The sequence below is a fragment of the Rhinopithecus roxellana genome, chromosome 18, assembly GCF_007565055.1.
Source record: "Rhinopithecus roxellana isolate Shanxi Qingling chromosome 18, ASM756505v1, whole genome shotgun sequence".
Taxonomy (NCBI): Eukaryota; Metazoa; Chordata; class Mammalia; order Primates; family Cercopithecidae; genus Rhinopithecus; species Rhinopithecus roxellana.
In genome coordinates, this window is record NC_044566.1 from 64,165,810 (window position 1) to 64,187,945 (window position 22,136).

At 48.8% G+C, this 22,136-nt stretch overlaps 1 protein-coding gene across 2 annotated transcripts in view; it reads left to right on the forward strand.

Moving 5' to 3' along the window:
- Nucleotides 1–20,432, forward strand: part of CRYL1 (crystallin lambda 1) — a 117,121-nt gene extending 96,689 nt beyond the window's left edge. Inside the window, exons 6-8 of one of the 2 annotated variants that reach the window (XM_030922129.1) lie at nucleotides 12,442–12,547; nucleotides 19,374–19,480; nucleotides 19,861–20,432. In XM_030922129.1, the coding sequence (XP_030777989.1) occupies nucleotides 12,442–12,547; nucleotides 19,374–19,480; nucleotides 19,861–19,974 (327 nt within the window). In that variant the 3' untranslated portion in view covers nucleotides 19,975–20,432. The remainder of the gene's footprint in view (nucleotides 1–12,441; nucleotides 12,548–19,373; nucleotides 19,481–19,860) is intronic. The other variant, XM_030922128.1, reaches the window with a different exon arrangement.
- The last annotated feature ends 1,704 nt before the right edge of the window (nucleotides 20,433–22,136 follow it).

A 22,136-nucleotide genomic window follows, 5' to 3' on the forward strand; every position in this document is an offset into this window, starting at 1 on the left:
CACCTCTGCGTGAATTCCCAGGAAGTTGCCTTCTCACATGTTTCATTTTCTGAGCAGGAAGCCATCTCAGCAAGCTGCCTGCGTGGCCTGTCCTTTTCTGGCAGTCCAGGGAGGCTCTGCCGTTTCACTAAGTGGCTTTTAATATCATTGTCAACGTGAACAGGTGCCCTGAGACCCTGTAACAGAGCCAGGCAGGCTCACTGATGGTTGCTCAGATGCCGACTCTGGAAGAGAATCAGCACAAAGCAGGGGCTCCAAGGAGGAGCAGAACTGGGCTCCGTCATCGTTTCGTAGGCTTTGAGGTCAAGGACAGGAACAGCAGTCTTGTGGCTGGAAGCAGCAGAGCTTGACAAGAGGAAGCCTGTGCGGAGCCACTGCCAACAGGAGATGGGGTCCTGCTGGCAGCTTTTCTGGAGAAGGACGGTGTTGGAAATGACTGCTGTGGTTTGCTTCAGACCGTGGTGCACCTGGAATGTGTCCGAGCGAAAACGTTGAGGCTTGAGTAAAATAGCAGAGCGCAGACACTGGCGACATCTGTCTGGTTTTGGCACAAAGTCACACAGAGCGATGGGCCCAGCGTATGGGGAAGTTGGGGGAGCCAGGAAACAGCCAAGTCCGGCCTCTGCGCCATGCCTCAGCTGGAGGGGTTCTGCATTTTACTTAGTTGAAAACTGAACCCTAAGAGTTTAGGATTTTTTTTTAAGACACAACATTTGAAGCCTCTGAGTGAATCGCTGAGGGGGCTTCCAGAGTTCCGTGTATCTCGGCGCTGCCTTTTCTCTGCTGCTCTGAGGCTCACATCACCCCGGAAAGGCTGTGTTCTCCCTCTGCGGCTTGGCCCTGGGCTGGGCCTGTGCGAGCTCTGCAGGGAGTGGAGGTTTCTCCTGCTTCTTCTACCGGGCTCCTTCTGTGACCTGTTCCGTGATCTCTCCTCTCCTCTGACAGCATCTGCCCAAAGCCCAGGTGCCGCTTAGAGCTGATTCCTGAGGCACCCCAGGATGCTGTGCTTTTCTTCCCTTTCTTTCCTCTCTCACAGGGCCTGGGCCATCGTCCCTTCGCTCAGCTGGCCTCTGTCTTCTGTGCCTTCTGAAGTCTGGGTGGCCAGCGTGTCTGTGGGAGTCAGGGCCTTACCAGAGGGTACTGGAGAGCTCCCTTGGCTCTGACTAACCCAGCTCCTAGTCCCCAGGAGGTTTGCTGAAGACCATCCTGGCTCCACTGTGCCTGTCCTCGTCCCCAGCTCCTTTCCAACAGAGTCCACATGCCGTGTCTCAGTCCAGCCACTCAGTGTCACGTCTGTTGGGACTGCAAGGTCTTTAGAGCGGATACATCACCCCATGTTGCCAGGACCAGTCTCCTGGTTCATTGAGACCTGTGTTTTTGTTGGCTTCAAATGCAGAGAGCTCTGTATGAGTGATATTCTGCCAGAAGCAATGAGAGAGGTGATTTTTTTCATCTACAGGGAAGTACTGAAATATTATTTTGGGGAGCCCTAGAAGTATATCAGAGCCCGTACCTGGCCGGGCACGGCGGCTTGCGCCTGTAATCCCAGCACTTTGGGAAGCTGAGGTGGGGGAATCACGAGGTCAGGAGTTCAAGACCAGTCTGGCCAACAAAGTGAAACGCTGTCTCTGTTAAAAACACAGAAATTAGCCGGGTGCAGTGGTGGGCGCCTGTAGTCCCAGCTACTCGGGAGGCTGAGGCAGGAGAATCACTTGAACCCAGGAGGCAGAGGTTGCAGTGAGCTGAGATCGTGCCAGTGCACTCCAGCCTGGGCGACACAGCAAGACTGTGTCTCAAAAAAAAAAAAAAAAAAAAAAAAAAGAACCCACACCCCCACACCCATGAGTCAGTGAGTACTCAGCGTCCACCAAGAGAGGCTCCAGTCAAATCGAGAGTAGAGTCTGGCCTTCCTCAACAAAACACTAGCAAACTGGATTCAATAGCACACTAAGAGGATCCTGTATTTAATACCATGATCAAGTGGAATTCATCCCAGGGTGCAGAGATACTTCACCATAGACAAATCTATAACTGTCATGTCAACAGAATACAGGACCAAATCCATGTGATCATCTCAACAGATGCAGAAAAAGCACATGACAACATTCAGCATCGTTTTATAACAAAACTCCCATCAAATTAGATGTAGAAGAAGTGTTCCTCAACACAATAAAGGCCATACGTGACACACTCACAGTAAATACCATACTCAATGGTGAAGAGTTGAAGGCCTTTCTTCTAAGATTAGGAACAAGACAAGGGTGCCTACTCTATCCTACATAGTACGGAAGTCCTAGCCAGAGCAGTTAGGCCAGAGAAAGAAATAAAAGGCATTCAAATTGGAAATGAAGTTAAATTGTCTCTGTTTGCTAGCGACATGATCTCATATATAGAAAACCCTAAAGTTCTGTTGGAACTGATAAATAAATTCAGTCAAGTTGCAGGATACAAAGTCAACAGACAAAGGTCAGGAGCATTTCTATACACTAACAAGGAACTATGTGAAAAAGAAACCAAGAAAACAATTCTGTTTACAGTAGCTGCCTCCAAAATGCTTAGAAATACATTTAACCAAGAAAGTGAAATATCTGAACAATGACAACTATAATTACACTGAAGAAGAAACAATGGAAGGACATTCTGTGTGCGTGGATTGGAAGAATTACTATTGCTAAAATGTCCATTCTGCCCAAGGTGATCTACAGACTCAGTGCAATCCCGATCAAACTTCCAGTGGCATTTTTCGCAGAGTAGCGTGGCCCTTTGGTTGGGAAGACTATAGATGCCAGTCGAAATGGTTTCGGATGCACATGACAAACTGTTGGAATATGGGACTCTTCCAAAAGGAGAGCAGGAGTGCAGGACTTTTCCAGAAAGGCTGGTGGCTTTGTGCAGAGAAATGGCATCTAAGCATATTTGTAAAGCTTTCTCCTCTATCTTAGGGTCGAGAGCTGCAGGCCACCCGTGTGTACAGCCAAGTCCAGCTGAGCCTTCCCACAGGTTTGCTTACACTTGCTGGGCGACCCCAGCCTGGCTGGAGATGCAAGGGAGCCCCTTTGTACCTTGTAATGATTTCTCTCTAGAGCAATGCAGATGTTTGCAGGGATGATGTCAACTGCCACAGCAGCTGGAATTCTATCTGCAAACTTTTATTTGCTGGCTTGGAATCATTAGTTAATTAGGACTTTTTTTTTTTTTGGAAATGGAGTTTCACTCTGTGGCCCAGGTTGGAGTGCAATGGCGTGATCTCAGCTCACGACAATCTCCATCTCCCAGCTTCAAAGGCTTCTCCTGCCTCAGCCTCTCAAGTAGCTGGGACTACAGGCGCATGCCACCATGCCTAGCTAATTTTTTGTATTTTTAGTAGAGTTGGGGTTTCTCCATGTTGGCCAAGCTGGTCTTGAACTCCTGATCTCAAATGACCCGCCCGCCTTGGCCTCCCAAAGTGCTAGGATTACAGGTGTGAGCCACCACGCCTGGCCTTAATTGGGATTTATTTTTCTAGCAGCAATTTTCCATAAGAAGTAGACTTTTTATAGCATTATTTATTATTTTGTGGGTGGCCATTTTCTGAGTAGTCACATTGGTGAGCAACAAAACCCTGTTGAAAAGAGAGATACTGCTGATTTATGAATTTAGAGATACCTGTATCACCATTAGCAAGCAAATAAATCACATCAACCACATACTCATTAAAAATCCCCCAAATGCTGCAAAGCTTCTATGTTAGTGTTCTAATTCTAAAAAATCAATAAATAAATGAAAATGCTGTTGCTGTAACACCTTCTAGCAATCATTACCAATAGGTGCTTGAGCAGTAAATATAAATGATAGATTTCAGCTCCCTCAGTTTGAAGTTGGGAAGTTAACAGGCCAGGGGTAAGGGTCCCCAGAAGTAGAGGATGGGGGTGAGGAGTCCCCAAGAGAAAAGGCAAAAAGAAGGGAGGCGGGAGGTGACAGATTACACTGCATCCTCTTCCCTTGTGGGAGCCAGCCTTTGTGCCTTCCATCAGCTGCAGGTAGAAGCCAGGTGAGAGGCCACTGGAGCCCTGTGGGCCATCAAGGCTGGAAGCGTCTCTCGGTAAGGATGTGGGGAGCAGGCAGATAGGGGGCTTGTGTTCCATGGCTGTTTTTGGAGTCAGGGCTTACACTCTTTGCTTCAAAACTTATTGTCGTAAACTGTATTCCCAGAGGACCCCTCAGTGAAAGTATCACTGCCCTGATAGAATGGAAGTGAACATACATTCATACACGATGGATTCTTTTTGCTGTTGTATTTGTTTTAAAAGTCGAGGCCTTTCCTTTCTTTCACACTCTATAATAGTGTTGTTTTTCCCCCGGAAAGCATCATTATACACATAGTGTACTAACAAAAAGTGCACCAGGAATTAGCACTGGGGCCTGAAGTCCTCTGGAATGCCCCTTTTATTAGGGCAAAGTCTTTCCTCTCTTTCCTTTCCATTTTTTTTGTTGTTGTGTTGTTTCTATTTAAAAGCTCTATTTTAGGCTGGGCAAGGGGGCTCATGCCTGTAATCCTGGCATTTTGGGAGGCCAAGGCAGATGAATCACGAGGTCAGGAGATCGAGACCATCCTGGCTAACACGGTGAAACCCCGTCTCTACTAAAAATACAAAAAATTATCCGGGCGTGGTGTCCAGCGCCTGTAGTCCCAGCTACTCGGGAGGCTGAGGCAGGAGAATGGCGTGAACCCGGGAGGCAGAGCTTGCAGTGAGCTGAGACTGTGCCACTCACTCCAGCCTGGGCGGCAGAGGGAGACTCAGTCTCAAAGCAAAACAAACAAACAAAAAGCTCTATTTTAAAGAAAAGTCAAAGGGAAAAAGACCACCTGTGTTTGCTCTGCCCTAATTCAAATTGCCGTCGTTTTCCTTTGTTCCTGTCTAGTCTCTATTATGAACATGCTGCTCAAGTTTTTATTTATTCTTAATGGCTTTATGATGTTTCATTTAGCTGGTCTTTTTTTTTTTTTTTTCTTTTAAATCCAATCTTTCCCTTATTGAGGGATGTGTTAAGGTCAGGCCTCGGTGAGCCTCTCTGCCCAGGTGGTCTCTTCTTCTGAAGTCTTTTCTGGAATAATTCTGGGAGTGGGCTCGCCCTGTGGGAGAGGAACATTTTTATAACTTGACAGGTGTAGCTGAGATGCCTCCCAGAGGGGAGACCCGCCTCTCCTCCGGCAGCTGTGCACGTAGGCTTGTTCCCAGCAGCCTGGCCAGGGTGGTCCACCCGGTGTTTCTCATCTTCTTTCCCCGGAGCGCTGACTGCTGCGCGTCCTCTCAAAAGGCTCTTGACAGGACGGGTGTTTTATGGGCGTGATTCAGTGTCCTCTTGCATCAGTTCAGTGTGGTGGTGTTCAATCAACCCTTGTAGCGTTAGCAAAATTTGCTCAAGTCATTCCGCAGGAATGTCTGTGTCTTGCTTCCAAGAAAGCTTGTAAGTGCTGGCAACAGGCCGAGCAGCTCCCAAACCTGACCACAAGCCTCTGAGTAATTGTGGGGCAGCACTTAGCAGTCTTTTATTTTCGACTTATTAAAGTCTCATCTTGGCCTCACCTTCTCCCTGGAAGGTGGCGTGGGTGGGGACCGCTGGGTCAGATCTTTTTCACCCTTGCCATGGAGCCAGTTTCCTGTTGCATGTGGGAGAAGCAACATGTGGTGAAGAGTATAGAAAATGAAAACATGTGGGTTCAGTATGTATAAGTGGAGGAAACAAACTCACAATTCTGGCTAGTTTCTCATGAGAGTCTCATGAATCATTGTGATAGTTCTCAATATAAACTTAATCTAGGCCGGGCACAGTGGCTCATGCCTGTAATCTCAGCACTTTGGGAGGCTGAGACGGGTGGATCACTTGAGGTCAGGAGTTTGAGACCAGCCTGACCAACATGGTGAAACCCCATCGCTGCTAAAAATACAAAATTATCCAGGTGTGGTGCCTCACACCTGTAATCCCAGCACTTTGGGAGGCTGAGACGGGTGGGTCACTTGAAGTCAGGAGTTTGAGACCAGCCTGAGCAACATGGTGAAACCCCATCGCTACTAAAAATACAAAATTATCCAGGTGTGGTGGCTCACACCTGTAATCCCAGCTTTTTGGGAGGCTGAGACGGGTGGGTCACTTGAGGGTCAGGAGTTTGAGACCAGCCTGACCAACACAGTGAAACCCCATCGCTACTAAAAATACAAAATTATCCAGATGTGGTGGCTCACACCTGTAATCCCAGCACTTTGGGAGGCTGAGGTGGGTGGGTCACTTGAGGTCAGGAGTTTGAGACCAGCCTGACCAACATGGAGAAACCATGTGTCTACTAAAGATACAAAATTAGCTGAGCATGGTGATGCATGCTTGTAATCCCAGATATTCGGAGGCTGAAGCAGGAGAATCACTTGAACCCGGGAGGCGGAGGTTGTAGTGAGCCAAGATCCCACCATTGCACTCCAGCCTGGACAGCAAGAGCGAAATTCCATCTCAATAATAAGAAGAAGAAGAATAGACGTAATCTCTAACTCTGTAACTCCCTGTAGCATTTGCAAGGGCTGGATGTTTCTCAGAGGGAGAGTCTAGTACCCTGGCTCATGCTCGAGTTAGTTCTGTACAAGTGATTGTTCTTGTCTGGGTCAGTCCTTGAACGTCTCTGGAGATGAGGAAATCACCGAGATTTAACTTTGTTCCATCCTTTCTTTCACTAGAGACTGAGGTGGACGTGCTGGTGTAATCCTTTCTTCTTGGCCGCTGCCCCGGGGTGATCTACACGAGCCCAGTGCTTGCTTCACGTCACCCTCGTAGGGCTGAAGGTGGCAGAGGACTCTCCTTCTCACTCTTGCATTTCTTTATTTGACACTCAACTAAGATAAAACATTTTGTGACTCCTGACTCTTAATTTTTCTCCTGTTTCTCAGTTGACAGTGGACTTTTGCCCAAACTCTGGCTGAGGAGTGGAAGGACTTGAATAGAACCTCATCCAAATTCTTGGGTAGCAAGTCTGTGTTCCTAGTGGTGATGGTAGTAGTAAAGTTATGGTAGTGTTTGCACCAGAAAAATGTGAAAATTCAGGACCAAGTTTGAGGAAAAAGTAGAGCAAAACAAAATAGATCAAAAGCTGGGAATTAGTAAAAAAGAAGTGGATAAGGAAGAATGATATGAAGAAAAATGAGAAAAACAAATGAAAATGAGGGCATGCAAAAAATACATGAAACAGAACATTAAATCTAGGAATGGGATGATTATAGAGAAGGAAAGATAATTCTGTGTAGCTGGTAATCAGTAGAGGAGATAGTCACGGAGGATTTACCCATCAAATATCGTGTGCCTCCAGCACAAAAGTTTCTCTCTTGCCTTTCTCTTCTGGGACTGTCTGAAGGACCAGAGTAAGTGCCACAACACCTGTTAACCCTTTGCTATTGTTAATTGTTAGATGTGTCTTGCTTCCTCCTCTCACCACCCCACAAAGAAACAAAAGTGCTTGATCCAAGATCCCCGAGGGTATCTGTCCTCTGAGAGGGTCAGGTTGGCCAGGCTACAGCATCCAGTCACTCCGTCAAACTCAGTCTAGATGTTGCTGGGAAGGTGTTTGGTAGATAGTTGACTTTAAGTAAATGAGATTATTCTCCATAGTCTGGATGGGCTAAATTCAGTTCATTGAAAGGCCTTGCAAGCAGAACTGAGATCTCCCTAAGGAAGGAGAAATTCCACCTGCAGACTGTGGGTAGTTCCTGCCTGGAGTTGCTGGCCTGCCTTCCTGAGGTCCTGTCGATGGCTTTCTGACTTGCCAGGCCCACAGTCACATGAGCCAATTCCTTGAAATAAAACTCTTGATGTATGTATGTATATGTGTGACTCTTATGGCTCTGTCTGGTAGAACCCTGAGTGAAACATCCCTAAACCTTTCATTCTACTTAATATTTGTGTCATAGCAGTTGGGTATGTGATTAACTATCTTGCATTTTCTCCTCACGGATGACAGTGTTGTGGCAGCCTGGGCATCTTCTCCCACCACATCAGGTGCGACGTATACGCCCCAGCTATCCATGTGTTACTTGACTGTGGAAAAATCTCAGGTTTTAACTAAGGAAGCAGAAGTATGAAGTTTTTCAATACAAGGGGTTCCTTAACACTGTCTGGGATCTCTTTGCCCAACAATTTTCAGGACGTGAAACCAGGTTTTCAAATAACAGTGATCGTAGTGTTCATTGCTTTGTATGATTTTTAAAGAATCTTTTCTTTGTATGTGTGACTTGATAATTGTACCATACAATGGAGTAAGTACTGATTGCTAAGCTGATCAATGTTAACGGAACCACAGAAAGACTGGGCCCAGCTAGGGTTCCCATCTCCGCACAGCTGTGCTGCCCACCACCTCTTCCAAGGGATGGTTCGTCAGTTCCCTGTTTCAACAGAAGCACTTGTTTATGCAAACAGCATAAGCACAGGGATAGCTGGGGCATGTACTTTGCACCTGATGTGGTGGGAGAAGATGCCCAGGCTGAGAGGAGCCACAAGACTGTCATCCATGGAGGAGAAAATGCCAGATAGTTAATGACATACCCAACTGCTATATGCCACTTGTATATAAGCAAATGATTATTTCTCGTTGTTATGGTAATATTAGGTCACAGATGTCACAAGGCTTTGGGTGGAATTGAGCTCAGTGGCAAAATTAAGCAGCCTGAGCTTCAAAACATTCTATATGGGAAAAGCTTTAGTTCAGCACCAAGTGCAGCAGGGGCAGCTCAAATGTCTGCCTTGGGGACGTGAAATCCTAGTTGTGGAGCTTCTCAACCGAATGCCTTGTGCTCCTTTTCTTTCTCTGTATTTAGCTTCTTGGTAAAAACTCAAGCTTTAAGAAACTATTTCAGAAATTCAAACGGGCAGAAAGGAGGAGTGAGGAAGGGAAAGTATCAAAACGTTTTCCCCTTTTCTAACTTGTTCTACTGTGAATAGTGACCGATGGAAGACCGACAGCCCTTCTCTAGACGAAATCAGGCAGAGCTGCGAACATGGGGTTGGAGGGAGTGTGGCTCCTCCCACGTCATGGGGCAGCATGGAGAACCCTTCTCAGGCATTAGTCGGGGGCTGTTAGCTCAGATGATACAAACCAAAAAGGAACTACTCTTGGGGGACTCACCTTTTTTCTATTTTGCAATCCTAAAAGTGATTTTTTAAAAATCAGCTCTAAAAATACTCAATACGATTCTAAAAGAGCCAAGCCAAATAACATTGCAAGTATAGGGTGCTTCCATATTTGCATACTTCCCAGTTTGAATACTAAAATGAAAACTTGGGGCTCTTTGGAATGTTGGCCTGGAAACCAAGGGTGAGGGAGAGTCTGCAGGCCGCCTGGCTGCCTTTCACAGCATTCCAGAGCATTCCAGAGCCCACGGGGGTGCGAGGGGCCACAGCCCAGGCCTTCCAGCAGCCTGGAGAGAGGGCAGGGAGCCACCCTTCCTGCCTCCAGACCTCCTGCCAGGGGGAGGAGGCGGCGATGCCTGTGCTCCACACAGGATTCTTGACGGTTCCAGGCGTTTGTTGTTCTCCCTCCACCCCCACGATGCGCCTGACCCCTTAAAGCTTTGCTGTTGGGAGTGAAAGGAGGCGACCCTCCTCACCTTTGGAGTGACCTGCACAGACTGATTCGCTTTCCTTAACAGTCACAGTGAACGTGTGTTAGGGTGATTTAGAACTCGCAGGAAACCCGTGAGATCCCATTTCACCCCACCAGATTAGCCATACTTTGCAAGGGTGAGAACACCAAGCGTGGTGAGGCTGAGGCGCGACGGGACCTCTTCCACACCGTGCTGGAGGCCGGGCCGCAGCGAGGGGGAGATGCAGGCTCTGGGCCCTGTGCGCGTGTCCCTGGCTGCCCGACTCGCAGGAGCCCCAGACTAGCCACAGGCTCACGGCCGCAGGGTGGGAGAGTCAACTCAGGTCCCTGCATGAAGGAGATGGACACATGAGGCAGGTTAATCTGAGAAACAGGATGGTGAGACACAAGTCAGGCAAGAACGCGCGCTCAGTGATTCCGTTTACAGGAAGATGAGAAACGGACCAGCGGCAAACGCTGCGGTTGAGGAATGTGGACACGGGCAGCCGGTCTCAAGCGGGACTGCCGCTATCGCAGAGGGCAGGTGCGGGCCAGAAGCAGGCCGAGGCTGCGGCGGTGGAGGCCGGGGGGTTTGCTTTGTAACTTCTGGAAACGTGGACCGTGGCTTGTTCAGTCTCGATACGTTTGTGTCCCATGTGCACAAACAAAACGCAATGCAAAGTGGCTGTCCAAAAGGTGGTTGCGGGTCCCAGTGAGTGGCCCTGGCGCTCGCCGGTGGCGTGGCTCTGGCGGTCCTGGCTCCCGGGCCGGGCCCCTGCTCCTGCCTCGCCAGCGCGCTCTCCGCAGACGCAGGTGTCCACGCCGCACACGGACCGAGGCACCGGGGTGTCGCCCGCCGCAGCCGGTTGAGGGGCACGGCGAGGGGTTTGAACCCCTTTTCTCGCCTCTTGGGGGACCCCTGGGGCTGCCCTGGAGGCCCAGGAACCTGGAAGCCAGGCCCAGGCGCCCCAGGCTCGCAGGAGGGCAGAGGACGCCTCCCTGCAGGCCGCTGTGCCGGTCCCCGCAGAGCCCTCGGGCCGAGCAGGCCCCCAGCTCCGAGACGGCCTCTGGGCAGAGACAGGCTCTGCCCGCGCCCCGGGGAGGGAGACGCCCTGTGGACCACCGGCCGGGGCCCGTGGCTGGGGCCGGGTGCGCGCGTGGGGAGGTGCCCCGGGGTAGGGAAACCGGGCCCAGCCGAGGGCAGGCGGGGCCGCCCGGGCCGCGATGGGAAGGGCGGGCGGGCCGCACCGTCCACGGTCGGGCTCTCGCAGGCGGGCGGGCGCTGCTGCCTCTGTCCCATCCCACCGAGCTGCGGGAAAAGACAGCGCCCAGACGGATCCGATGAGACCCGGGGCGGCGGATTCCGCGGAGTGCTGCCCGGCTGGGCCGTGAAGGCTCAGGGGAAAAGGTGGCAGCTTCCCTCCGCCCGCCCTCCTGGCAGTGGAAAGGCCCAAGGGGGAGGCATCCTCCGACGGGAGGGGCCGCAGATCATTATCTGCGCTTCCCTGCCTCGGTCCCAAAGCCACGTGAGGCCAAGGAGCACAGGTGGCTGATCAGACGTCCAACCTCAACACATAACAACTTGCCTCTTGCTTTGAAATTTACATTGCAGAAGATTCTAGGGCCCCATCTTAGCAAACAAACCCATGGTTCTAAGCTGCATGTCATCAAAGAATATCACTTTTTACGAACTCATTAAAAGTTGAACAAGGCCGGACTTGCAGGCGGGTGAAGCCTGGAGAGCACCTTCCCACGTCTTTTGATGGCTCTAATCTTACTCCTCCCGGGTCCTAGGCAGAAATCTAGAAAATCCTTCCTGCCCTTTTCCTAGGATGCCCCTTCCTCGCGCTCCCCTTGTCCTCAGCCTCTCCCACTCCCTGCAGCTGCAGGCTGTCCGTTGGTTGTAGCATGAGATGAGGAGGCAGGGAGGTCAAGAGGAATTGATTTCAAACCCTAGTGGATTGCAGGGATGGAAAAGGTGAATTTGTGTTTGACCATTTCACACACACACACACACACACACACACACACACAAATATATATATATATATGATTTTTTTTTGAGACTGAGTCTCACTCTGACGCCCAAGCTGGAGTGCAGTGGCGCGAACTCAGCTCACTGCAACCTCTGCCTCCTGGGTTCAAGCAATTCTTGTGCCTCAGCCTCCTGAGTAGCTGGGACTAGAGGCATGCACCACCACGCCCAGCTAATTTTTTGTATGTTTAGTAGAGACAGGGTTTCACCATGTTGGCCAGGCTGGTCTCGAACTCCTGACCTCAGGTGATCTGCCCACTTTGGCCTCCGAAAGTGCTGGGATTACAGGCATGAGCCACCACGCCAAGCCATTTATAACATACAATAATATTATAGTTTTGTCATGCAAAATTCAATCAAAATACTATCATAAATTGAGCATCCCTAATCTGAAAATCCAAAATCCAAAATGCTCCAAAATCTAAAACTTTTTGAGCACTGACATGAGGTAGTGATACCTTTGCTCTTCTGATGGTTTTGTGTACACAAACTAGTTCATGCACAAAATTATTGAAAATATTGTGTAAAATTACCTTCAGGCTCGGTGTATATGAAACATAGATTTTGTGTTTATTCTCAGGCCCCATCCCCAAAATATCTCATTATGCATATGCTGATATTCCCAAATCTGAAAAATATCAGCCATCCAAAACACTTCTGGTCATAAGCATATTAGATAGATGTTACTCAGCCTGTATAGTGCTTTGGAGAAGATTTTGGGATCCTGCTCTAAAGAAGTTAGGATGGAAGTGGTGGTCATGAAATTGTCTTTTTACAGAACTCATCTATGCCGCCCATTTTCTCCATGTAGGAAGGAATCGTGTCTCCTAGCGACCTGGACCTTGTCATGACAGAAGGGTTGGGCATGCGGTATGCGTTCATTGGACCCCTGGAAACCATGCATCTCAATGCAGAAGGTATGCATCTGGGGCCAGGATAGGAATCTCATTCTATTTAGTGTTGTCGTGGGTTTTGTAAACCGTCACATTTTGCCTTTTCTTACAACTGAATAGAGACAGTAGGATATATAGGAGATGATGGCCAGCCCTGGTGTTTCACAGACAAGGCAGGGATGCGAAACGCTGTGTACTGAGATGTCAATCCATGCGGAGTGCGTGCACCGCAGGGCTCCGCGTGGTGCATTCTGCTCAGGTGAGAGCTCAAAAGAAGAGAGGTGGGTGATGTCACGGAAACTTCGCTGCATGTCACCCAGCCTGGCAGAAGGGAAAGTGGTAGTTTCCTGAGGAAGATGATGACATTATTTACAGAGGCAAGAAGAAAAGACAGGGGACTGACTTAACCCTTAACCCGCAGGGACCTATGCTGGATATATCTTCTGCCCAAATATGAGCGAGGTTTTCTTCTAGAAGGCTAGGGAGCCTACAGTGAGGGCTTCCATAGGCTGGGAGCTGGGGAGGGGCCTGTGGGTGGGGCAGACCAGACACTGGCCAGATGCTGCCTCCAGAAGGCTTGGGGGGAGTTAGGTCTGAGCCCATTATCTGTGATCTGGTAACTCTAAAGGAAAGACGACTTGAGAAGGACAAGAAGCTTCCAAGAATGAAACTCTGTCAACCAGATTTTAATTGATCCAAAAAGAAGATGTCATTTGATAACCAATAAAACTTATAGCAAATTAAAATGAAGTAAATTTTTAAAACTATGTATAAAATCTGGAGAGAGATGTAACCTAGATGTTATTATTGCCAGCTACCTCTTGGTACTGAGATTGTAAGTAACTTTTAGTATCTTTTTGCTTGTCTATGTTATAAATTCCTACAGTTACTATAGATTAATAATAATATTACTAACTTGGAAAACGTATAGAAAGAGAAAAGAACTATTGTTTGTAGCTCCATGGTCTGCATTTAACAAAGGATACTAAGAAGCTGGGGCTTATCTAGAAAAAAGTGACCAGAGTCTCTTGTATGTCTCTCGGTCTGTATCTTTTGTGGGATGGAAGTGGAGTGAAAGACTGGAAATGGCAAGCAGACAGACAGGTTTGGGCTCAGTACATGGCAGGAAGAACTTTCTAGTAACAGGAGCTGATGTCCAGGAAAGGTCCATGCTTTAAGTGGGTAAGCTGAGCAGGGGACTTGGTTGCCTGCCTGTGGGAGGTTTAGATGTTGAGAGGAAGCTCCCTCCCTGAGAGGGGAGGTTAAGAGTTTGTGACCTCTCTCTGTCTGTTTGACTTCAGTTCTATAATTTCAGTATTACTGGCCGGGCACGGTGGCTCAAGCCTGTAATCCCAGCACTTTGGGAGGCCGAGACGGGCGGATCACGAGGTCAGGTGATCGAGACCATCCTGGCTAACATGGTGAAACCCCGTCTCTACTAAAAAATACAAAAAAACTAACCGGGCGAGGTGGCAGGGGCCTGTAGTCCCAGCTACTCGGGAGGCTGAGGCAGGAGAATGGCGTAAACCCGGTAGGCGGAGCTTGGAGTGAGCTGAGATCCGGCCACTGCACTCCAGCCCTGGCGACAGAGCGAGACTCCGTCTCAAAAAAAAAAAAAAATTTCACTATTACATTTTGGTAATAGTTCAGTCAATTTTCACAGTAGTTAATGAAATATGCTGTCTGATGAATAATTCAAGGCAGCTTTACTAGACCTGTTCCTGCACATAGCAGGTACACAGATGATTTCTGAAGTGGATGGGCCGTGTGTTCTCTGCTTCAGTCCTTATCAGAATCAAGCTAAGAGGAGTGGAGGGAAGAGGGGAATCTGCTCCAGCACTTGTGTGTTAGTTTTATGGGAAGATAACCACTGAACAGAGGAAGATAACGTAGAGAAAGATGGCCTCATGCAATGAAACGAGAGTCTTGTTATATTATTAACACAAAGTCTTAGATCATTTCAAACGGTGTTTTCAACCAGAACCTCAAAACTTGTGAGCGTATTTAAGCATTTGAAATGTATTTACATTTGTATATATTTAAGCATTTGAAAGCTATAGAAATGTATACATTTGAAATGTGTCTAGACGCTGCCTGATAACCACTGTGTTTTTCTTTCTTTCTTTTCTCTTGAGAAAAATAGGATAATTGAGGTATCATAATAAATAGATAGGGACAGAACTGAGAACAGCTTTGACTTTCAAACAAGTAGAAACAGAAGCCAATGAAACCAGAAACTCAAGAATCAAATAGAGCGGCAGACAGGAAGGAGGCCCATAACAATTTTTCAAACAAAGCAGATATGATAAGAAAACCTAATTGGCTTCATATGATAATGGTGGACGGATGTAGTTTTCAACTTCAGAGCATTCCAAAGACCAGAGTTGGAGAGTTATAAGATCTGGCTGGGAACCCGTGGAAATGTTCATCATTCTTCCCTGCGTCACCCAGAATATATCAAGATTGGAATTGGGAGAATTTTTCTTCTTTTCTGATACTGTTTTCATAAAGCCAGCATCTCAGGTTAAGGATAGTTATTAGCCTGAAAAGCTACCGTTTATCTAGAACTAGTGCAAATATTTTAGGATTTATTTTTAATCTAATGAAATAGCGTCTGAGAAACAGGAGGCCAGCGCGCCATTGCCTTTTGGCTCCTTTTACAAACAACACCCCTGAAGGACGTGCCCGCAGAATGGTGGTTCTGGCCTGTGGAGCCAGTGGGCCGACTCCTTACCCTGGCTTTCCAGCCTACTGGCTGTATAACCTTGGGCAAGTGACTTAAGTTCGCTGCATCTCAGTTTCCCCATCTGTGAAATGGGGACAACAGTAACTGCTTCCTCAGGGTGGTGTGAGAATTGAGCCCGAGGGAAGCTCTTAGCTGGATTGCTGGCACCTATTAAGTCCTTAATAAATGTTGTATTCAAATAGAGTTTAAAATGTTGTATTCAAATAGAGTTTTGTCTTGTTTGTTTCTTGTACTACTTTTCTAGTTTTTTTGTTGTTGTTGTTTTATTTTTAGTTTTAAAAATTCTTCCAAAAAGATTCACAAGTGCAGAGAGAGGAATAAATACAGATTAGGATTTTTGCTGTGGCGTGGAGAAGCCTCTGGAGCCAGGTACCTAGAGTTTCCAGCCGGGTTTATTTCTTTGCTAAGCTTTAGACTCACAGGTCAGTAGAGAGACAAACTGCTCTGTCTTGTCCCTGGTGCTGTTTGGGTTCCTCCTGCGTTTTGTTCCACTCGAAATGAGGACGTCTCGGAATCTGGCAGCATGGAAATCACCTCCAGGGGATGTGGATGTTTATTTACCATTTTGCCTCACAGATTTCCTCTCCTGTGTAGATACTTGCCTTTTTAAAAACTGAGATGCCTGGTGGCTAGTGGGTTTGGTTGATTGACGGGAAGTGATTATTTGCCAGCCAGTGGAAGAAGGTGAGCCAATGGGCGGGGACTTGGTGAGGTAAGGTGAGGGGCCCAGGTCGGTTCTGCCTCCCCTACCCTGGGCAAGTCCTCACTCAGGTGGGAATTTGATCCTGAGAAGAGGAATGAGATAATGTCGCTCTGTGCTTTGAGGCATTTTTGATCTTCCTTAATGAGTTCTGTGAAACCCTGTCTCCAAAAAGCAGGTCACTCACATAGGTATGGGTTCATAGATGTATGAAAGAAAGCCAGACTTCCCCGGTGTGGGTGGCGATTAGGGCTTTCCAAGGAGCTGATGTCTGGAATCCCTCCTAGTGGCTGTGGCCTCGGGCTGGGGTCAAGGCGTCCACTGGTGCCTGCTCCATACATGGGAACAGAAAGGATTCCTGCCTGTGCACCTGGGCACGCACTCAAACCCGCTGTTCCTCAGAGGCCCACAGCCCAAGGCTCCCAAGTTAGAAAGCAGCAAGCAAGTTAAGCTACATCCAATCTCACGAGAATCAGTTCTTTTTTCTACTTTTTTTCTTTTTCTGGATAAGCATCTCTTAAGAAATTAGGTTCAGAATCTTCTAAAAAGCCAAGCTGTACAAGGATTTTGGGAGAATTAGAACTCAGGACAGAGGGCGTGGAAGCATAGAAGGAAAAATACAGGGGAGGCTGGATTAGATAGAAATCGTGGGGAAGAGCAGACCAGGGGGATCAAAAGTGACATGGGCTGTGTTGTGTTTTTCCTATTTCCAAAGAAATTGGCATTTTAGAGTAATTTACACCCAATTCCCCTCTTATGGTGTAGAGAAACCAAAATAATTGTTGAAAATAAATTATACCTCCCTAAAACGGAAGCGGGGGAGTTGCAAAGAACAATCACAGTCATAAGTTTACTGGAACATGGTTGTAAATAATCAGGCAGATGCAGGTCGTAAGTCTAAGTCATGGCGACCTCCTGCCCTTGGAGCACCCGGAGGCTGCACCCATCTCATGGTGAGCATGTGGTATGGGAGCCTGAACTTTGTCACTGACAGTGAGGGCTCTTCGTCCCAACAGCATGTTACAAAAAGTTTATATGCTTTCCAAAAGCAGAAAGGAAAGAAAGTTCTAGAAAGCTCCTGGGAGATTCCAATGGTTTCACAGAACAGGGGGAGATGAACACTTGCTCAGAGAATGTGACGTGTTCCAGAGAGCAAGTGCTGCGTGAACTGAACCCCTGGCCTGTTGCTGCTCTGGTAGGAGAGGGAGATGGAACCGGCTGCTGAGGGGTCTTGTGAGGGCACCTGCCTTCCTGCAAGGCGGGGATATGCAACCATAGCCACTCTTTACATTTTCTTCTAATTTAATATATTTTCAACTTGTTCTTGTGTCTCTGCCCCTCACTCCAAAAGGAAAGAATAAACTGTATTTGTGTCTAGATTTGTCTCCTTTCGTTTTAATACATAAACAACTAGCAAAGGTGAAGTAAATAATTTCCCAAATGAAATAAATGTATAGGTTGTTTTCCGTTCTCCAGAAATGCTAAGCCATCTCCAGTACCTATGCAGTGCTGGAAAGCTCAAGAGCCTTCCAGAATTCTGTACTGCCAAATCAACACAGGTTAAATGAGATGAAACCCCTTCTTTTATAAACAGAGCACCCATCCGTTAATTTCAGGTGCTCCTGTCAGAAAAGTTGGTATGTTTGAGTCATTTACCATTCAGAACCATTTTGGGGGACATTTTAGCACACTGAGACAGAAGAACTATTTGAAGCAAATAAATTGCAACCCAGTGATTTTAGGCTTTCACATCAGCATAGGTCAATCAAAACTAAACCCCAAAGATGATGTTTGTTTGTTTATTTTTTGCTTTTTGAGCGTATCTAGTACTGATGGTTCGTATTTTAAGTTAATCATCCACAGTTTTTGTGGGGAGTTGGAAGCTGAGCTGGGGCAGGCTCTGCACATTCTGCGGCTTCCTTTGTCCCCGTGTTATCGTTGTAGGCGGACTGGCCAGTTGTTGAGCCTTTAAGGGTTTGAAAGATGTGGTGGGAAACGGGTCAGGGTCGCAGCAGTAGCCCAGCCTGTGTCCTCCATGGCGCCCAGAACTAGAAACGCCGCCTCCTCCTCTTCCAGGATCCCGGCCCTGGCTTCTGACTTGACTTGCTAAGCACAGGCCAGCACCGGCGCATTCGCCTCCCGGCAGCAGGGAGGGGAGGAATGTGAGGGAGAGTGAGTCTGCGGGCCCCGCGGGTCGGGGCAGGCTGGTGCCGGGTGGGGGCCGTGACTGGCCTGCGCTTTCCCCTGGGCGCACCCCATTCTTGCGCAGTCAGCCTAGCCCATTCGGCTCCCTCTCTCTGGCTGCAGGATAAGCCTCTTCCTGTGTCTCTTCACCAAAGTCCCAAGGCCCTCTCCTTAGAATCGGAGAAATCATGGCTCCCCAAGGCTGGGGAGCAGCAGGAGCATGGGGAGCGTGCATGGGGGCTTGTGCAGCTGAGCGCCTGGCTCCATCCACCCAAACCAGCAAGGCACAAGCCAACATGAGCTCTCCAACCAGTGCTTCAAGTACCTGCAGCCTTGACCATACCCAGTACAGTGGGGTCTCACTCTGTCACCCAGGTTGGAGTGCGGAGATGCTATCTCGGCTCAGCGCAGCTCAGTGCTAACTGAGATCTGTGGCCTAACAGTGAAATAAGTGATGGATTTACCTGAGATCTGACATCTTTAATTCTTGGAAAATGCGTTTAAGCGTTGTACACAAATAACCGCGTACATGGCTGGAGGAAAACACTTTTGGTGACATTAGGACTTACTGTGATAGCCAACAAATCCGTGTGTGAACGCAGGCCAACCGGAGTGTTCCATGAGATCGTGAGATGCACCAGCAGAGGTGGCATGCGAGGTCTGAGGGACCTGGCCCCCTTTTTTTTTTTTTTTTTTTGAGATGGAGTCTCGCTCTGTTGCCCAGGCTAGAGTACAGTGGCGTGATCTCAGCTCACTGCAACCTCTGCTTCCCAGGTTCAAGCAGTTCTCCTGCCTCAGCCTCCCAAGTAGCTGAGATTACAGGCACCAGCCATGCCACCTGGCTGATTTTTTGGTGTTTTTAGTAGAGATGGGGTTTTACCATGTTGGCTAGGCTGGTCTTGAACTCCCAGCCTCAGGTGATCTACCCACCTTGGCCTTCCAAAGTGCTAGGATTATAAGCATGAGCTACCGTGCCCAGGCAGGCCCAGCACTTTTTGACATTCGAACACCCAGGAGCCGGTGTGGATAGCGGGTAATGGGGAGGGTTACTTCTCCAGTGCCAGCAGGCCCATACACATTCCCCAGCTCTGTCTTGTCTTCACAGGAAGGGAGGAGTATAGCTTATCTGACCCCAGGGTGAAACTCACTGAATGCATTTCTGAGTTTAACTAAGAATGTTTTTTCTGAGATTGTGGATTCTTGTCTTCATGCAATTCTAGGTATGTTAAGCTACTGCGACAGATACAGTGAAGGCATGAAACATGTCCTAAAGACTTTTGGACCCATTCCAGAGTTTTCCAGGGCCACCGCTGAGAAGGTTAACCAGGTGTGTAGACTCACTGTGGAGAAGCATGTCGGCCACCTGGAGCGCTTGCCGCCTCTCACCTCTGCAGCGGGTGGGCCTGCATCTGCAGCTGGAATCTTGGCCCTTGATCTCGGTGTTTCCTCATTCATAACTTTGTTCATGCTTCCATCATGTCACCAGGACACCTTAAGGACAGGGTGACAGTGAACTGGTAGCTCACTGTGGCTTGTCTCTGAGGGACTGAGGTCTTTCAAGATTTGGAAAGCTGCCGTTCATTGAGGGTTTACTGCTTTTGTCTTTGAAAGCAGTTTCTGCACAGTTTGCATAAACAAGAGCAATAATTACACTCCTGGTAAATTATTTCCTCTTTATTGTCCTTTTATTCCTTCTCCTTCTCGCAGGACATGTGCGTGAAGGTCCCTGATGACCCAGAGCACTTAGCTGCCAGGAGGCAGTGGAGGGACGAGTGCCTCATGAGACTTGCCAAGTTGAAGAGTCAGGTGCAGCCCCAGTGAATTTCTTGTAATGCAGCTGCCACTCCTCTCATTGGAGGCCCTATTTGGGAACACTGGACGCTCTTCATCAGCCCTCTGTGACACAGGTAGCAGCCCACGGAGATCCTAAGCTGGCTGTCTTGTGTGCAGCCCGAGTGCGGTGGTGCAGGCCGGTGGTCTGCCCGTCACTTTGGGTCATAGCCCTGGGCCTGGCAGCACAGCAGCACTTCTGTTCTCGGGGCTGTCAATTTCCTGCCACCTGGGCAGATAACCTGGAGATTTTCACTTTTTCTTTTCAGCCTGATTACATATGACTATATTTTACAGCCAGTGATTTTAGTTTCATGTTAATGTGTGGCAAAATATTTTTGTAATTATTTTCTAACCCCTTTCTGAGTACTCTGCGGCCCTGCCTTTATGAGGCACCTACCTTCATTTTACTAACGCTTATTCTGAATAAAAGTTTTTGATTCCTTAAAGATGTCTTTTTTCTTCTCATTTTTTTTTTCTGAGAAACACAGCATTTGATCCTGATGACCGGCATATTTTAGGGTGACCATGACGAATAAGTCATAAGCAGATACTTTTTTCCAGGCCCTTTGTCCATCACTCAGCAGACATCCAGCAATGTGTGCTTTTCCCAGAGTAGCTTCCAGTGTCCTGAGGCTGTATGAGCAGATGATGTTTTTGAAACACCACTGACTGCCCAGCCCTTAGACACCTCATGTCTATAGCAAATTAAAGGCACCAAAGTTCTACACTAAAGTACCTGTTTGATCCAACATTCCATTATTGTCTTTGATGTGGTCTTTTCCTAGATCTAGTCCCAGTACATGCCCCACCACCCACAAGGCCATGCACACAACAGTGGCCAGATGCCACCACTGGGCTCCCACGACACTTCCAGCCTTGCAGCTTCTGGTGCCCAGCTTCGTCCAGCAGGGAGATGCCTTTTCTTGGGGCCAGGGCTGTGGAGGTGTTGGAAGCAGTGCCCCGGTCAGGAGCCGTGTAGACGTGGTCATCTTGGCTAACCTGTGCTCACAGACTCCTGCCTCGCACTTGCTTATTCTCACAGCATGCACTGAGCGGCTGTGATGTGCCAGGCATCCCACAGGTGGCCCCTGCCCTTCAGAAGGTCACCATAAGAGAACACAAATTGAGAATAAAACAGGACTGGTGCTCCAGAGGAATCCAGCACAGGAGAGCCTGGCCAGCTGCCTGCCCCGTGTGCCCTGGAAGGCCTTGAGGAGGTGGCCCATGAGGGGGCTCAGGTAACAGGTGGAGTCAGCCAGCCCTTCCGGGAGAAGGAGAGCACAGGGAAGGGCTGGAGTGCTCTGGAAATGAGGAGCTGCCCACCCTGACCAAAAAGGAGCCCTGGAGGGGATGCTGAGTGGGGCCAGGTGGGGAAGAATCCAGGGACTGTGCCAATGGCTGGGCCTTCACCTAGAACCAAGCATTCTGCAGGCAGGGAGTGCCCCATCAGGTCAGGCTCTCAGAAAGCTCATCCCACAGCAGAAGGGACCAACCTGGAGGCAGAGAGTGTTGGGGTCCACGTGAGAGCGGGTCGGGCAGTGAGTGCAGAAACCATCCCGGTGGAACCCACAGTCCCCGCAGGACCCGAGAGGGGCGGGAGCTTGGAGCTGATGTCACCCACAAGATAAGGAGATTAGGGGAGAGGCAGGAAATATGAGTGCCCCGATATGCAAACTTCACTGAAAAGGTGATGTGGCCAGACATGAAGGAGGATTCAGCAGGAAAAGGATCCTTCTCTTCATCTGATTAAGTTTCAGAAATTCCTTAACTGGTGACTAAATCCCTCACCCCTCACACCCTGTGACCTACTGACAGAGTTCCTTTCCGTAAGGTCTGCACTCCTCCCTGAAGCCTCTGGCTTTGGTTGCTTTCCTTCTGCACACTCCCAGGTCTTGGCCCTGTCACTGTGCTGTCCCCTGTGCCTGCAGGACTCCCCTGATGAGCTGGCCAAGGCCATCTGCAGTTCCCAGGCCCAGATGTGGGGTCGCTGAAATGAGGGAGGCATGGGGTGCAGGTGGCCCCACCCATGGCCTGCTGGGCTCATGGCATCCCTCAGCCACGCATACCAAGAGGAGCGGCCGCGGCGGCCCTGGGCAGCACTGGCGCCAGCATGCAGGGCAGACCTCTGCATGGCTTTGAGGGACATCCAT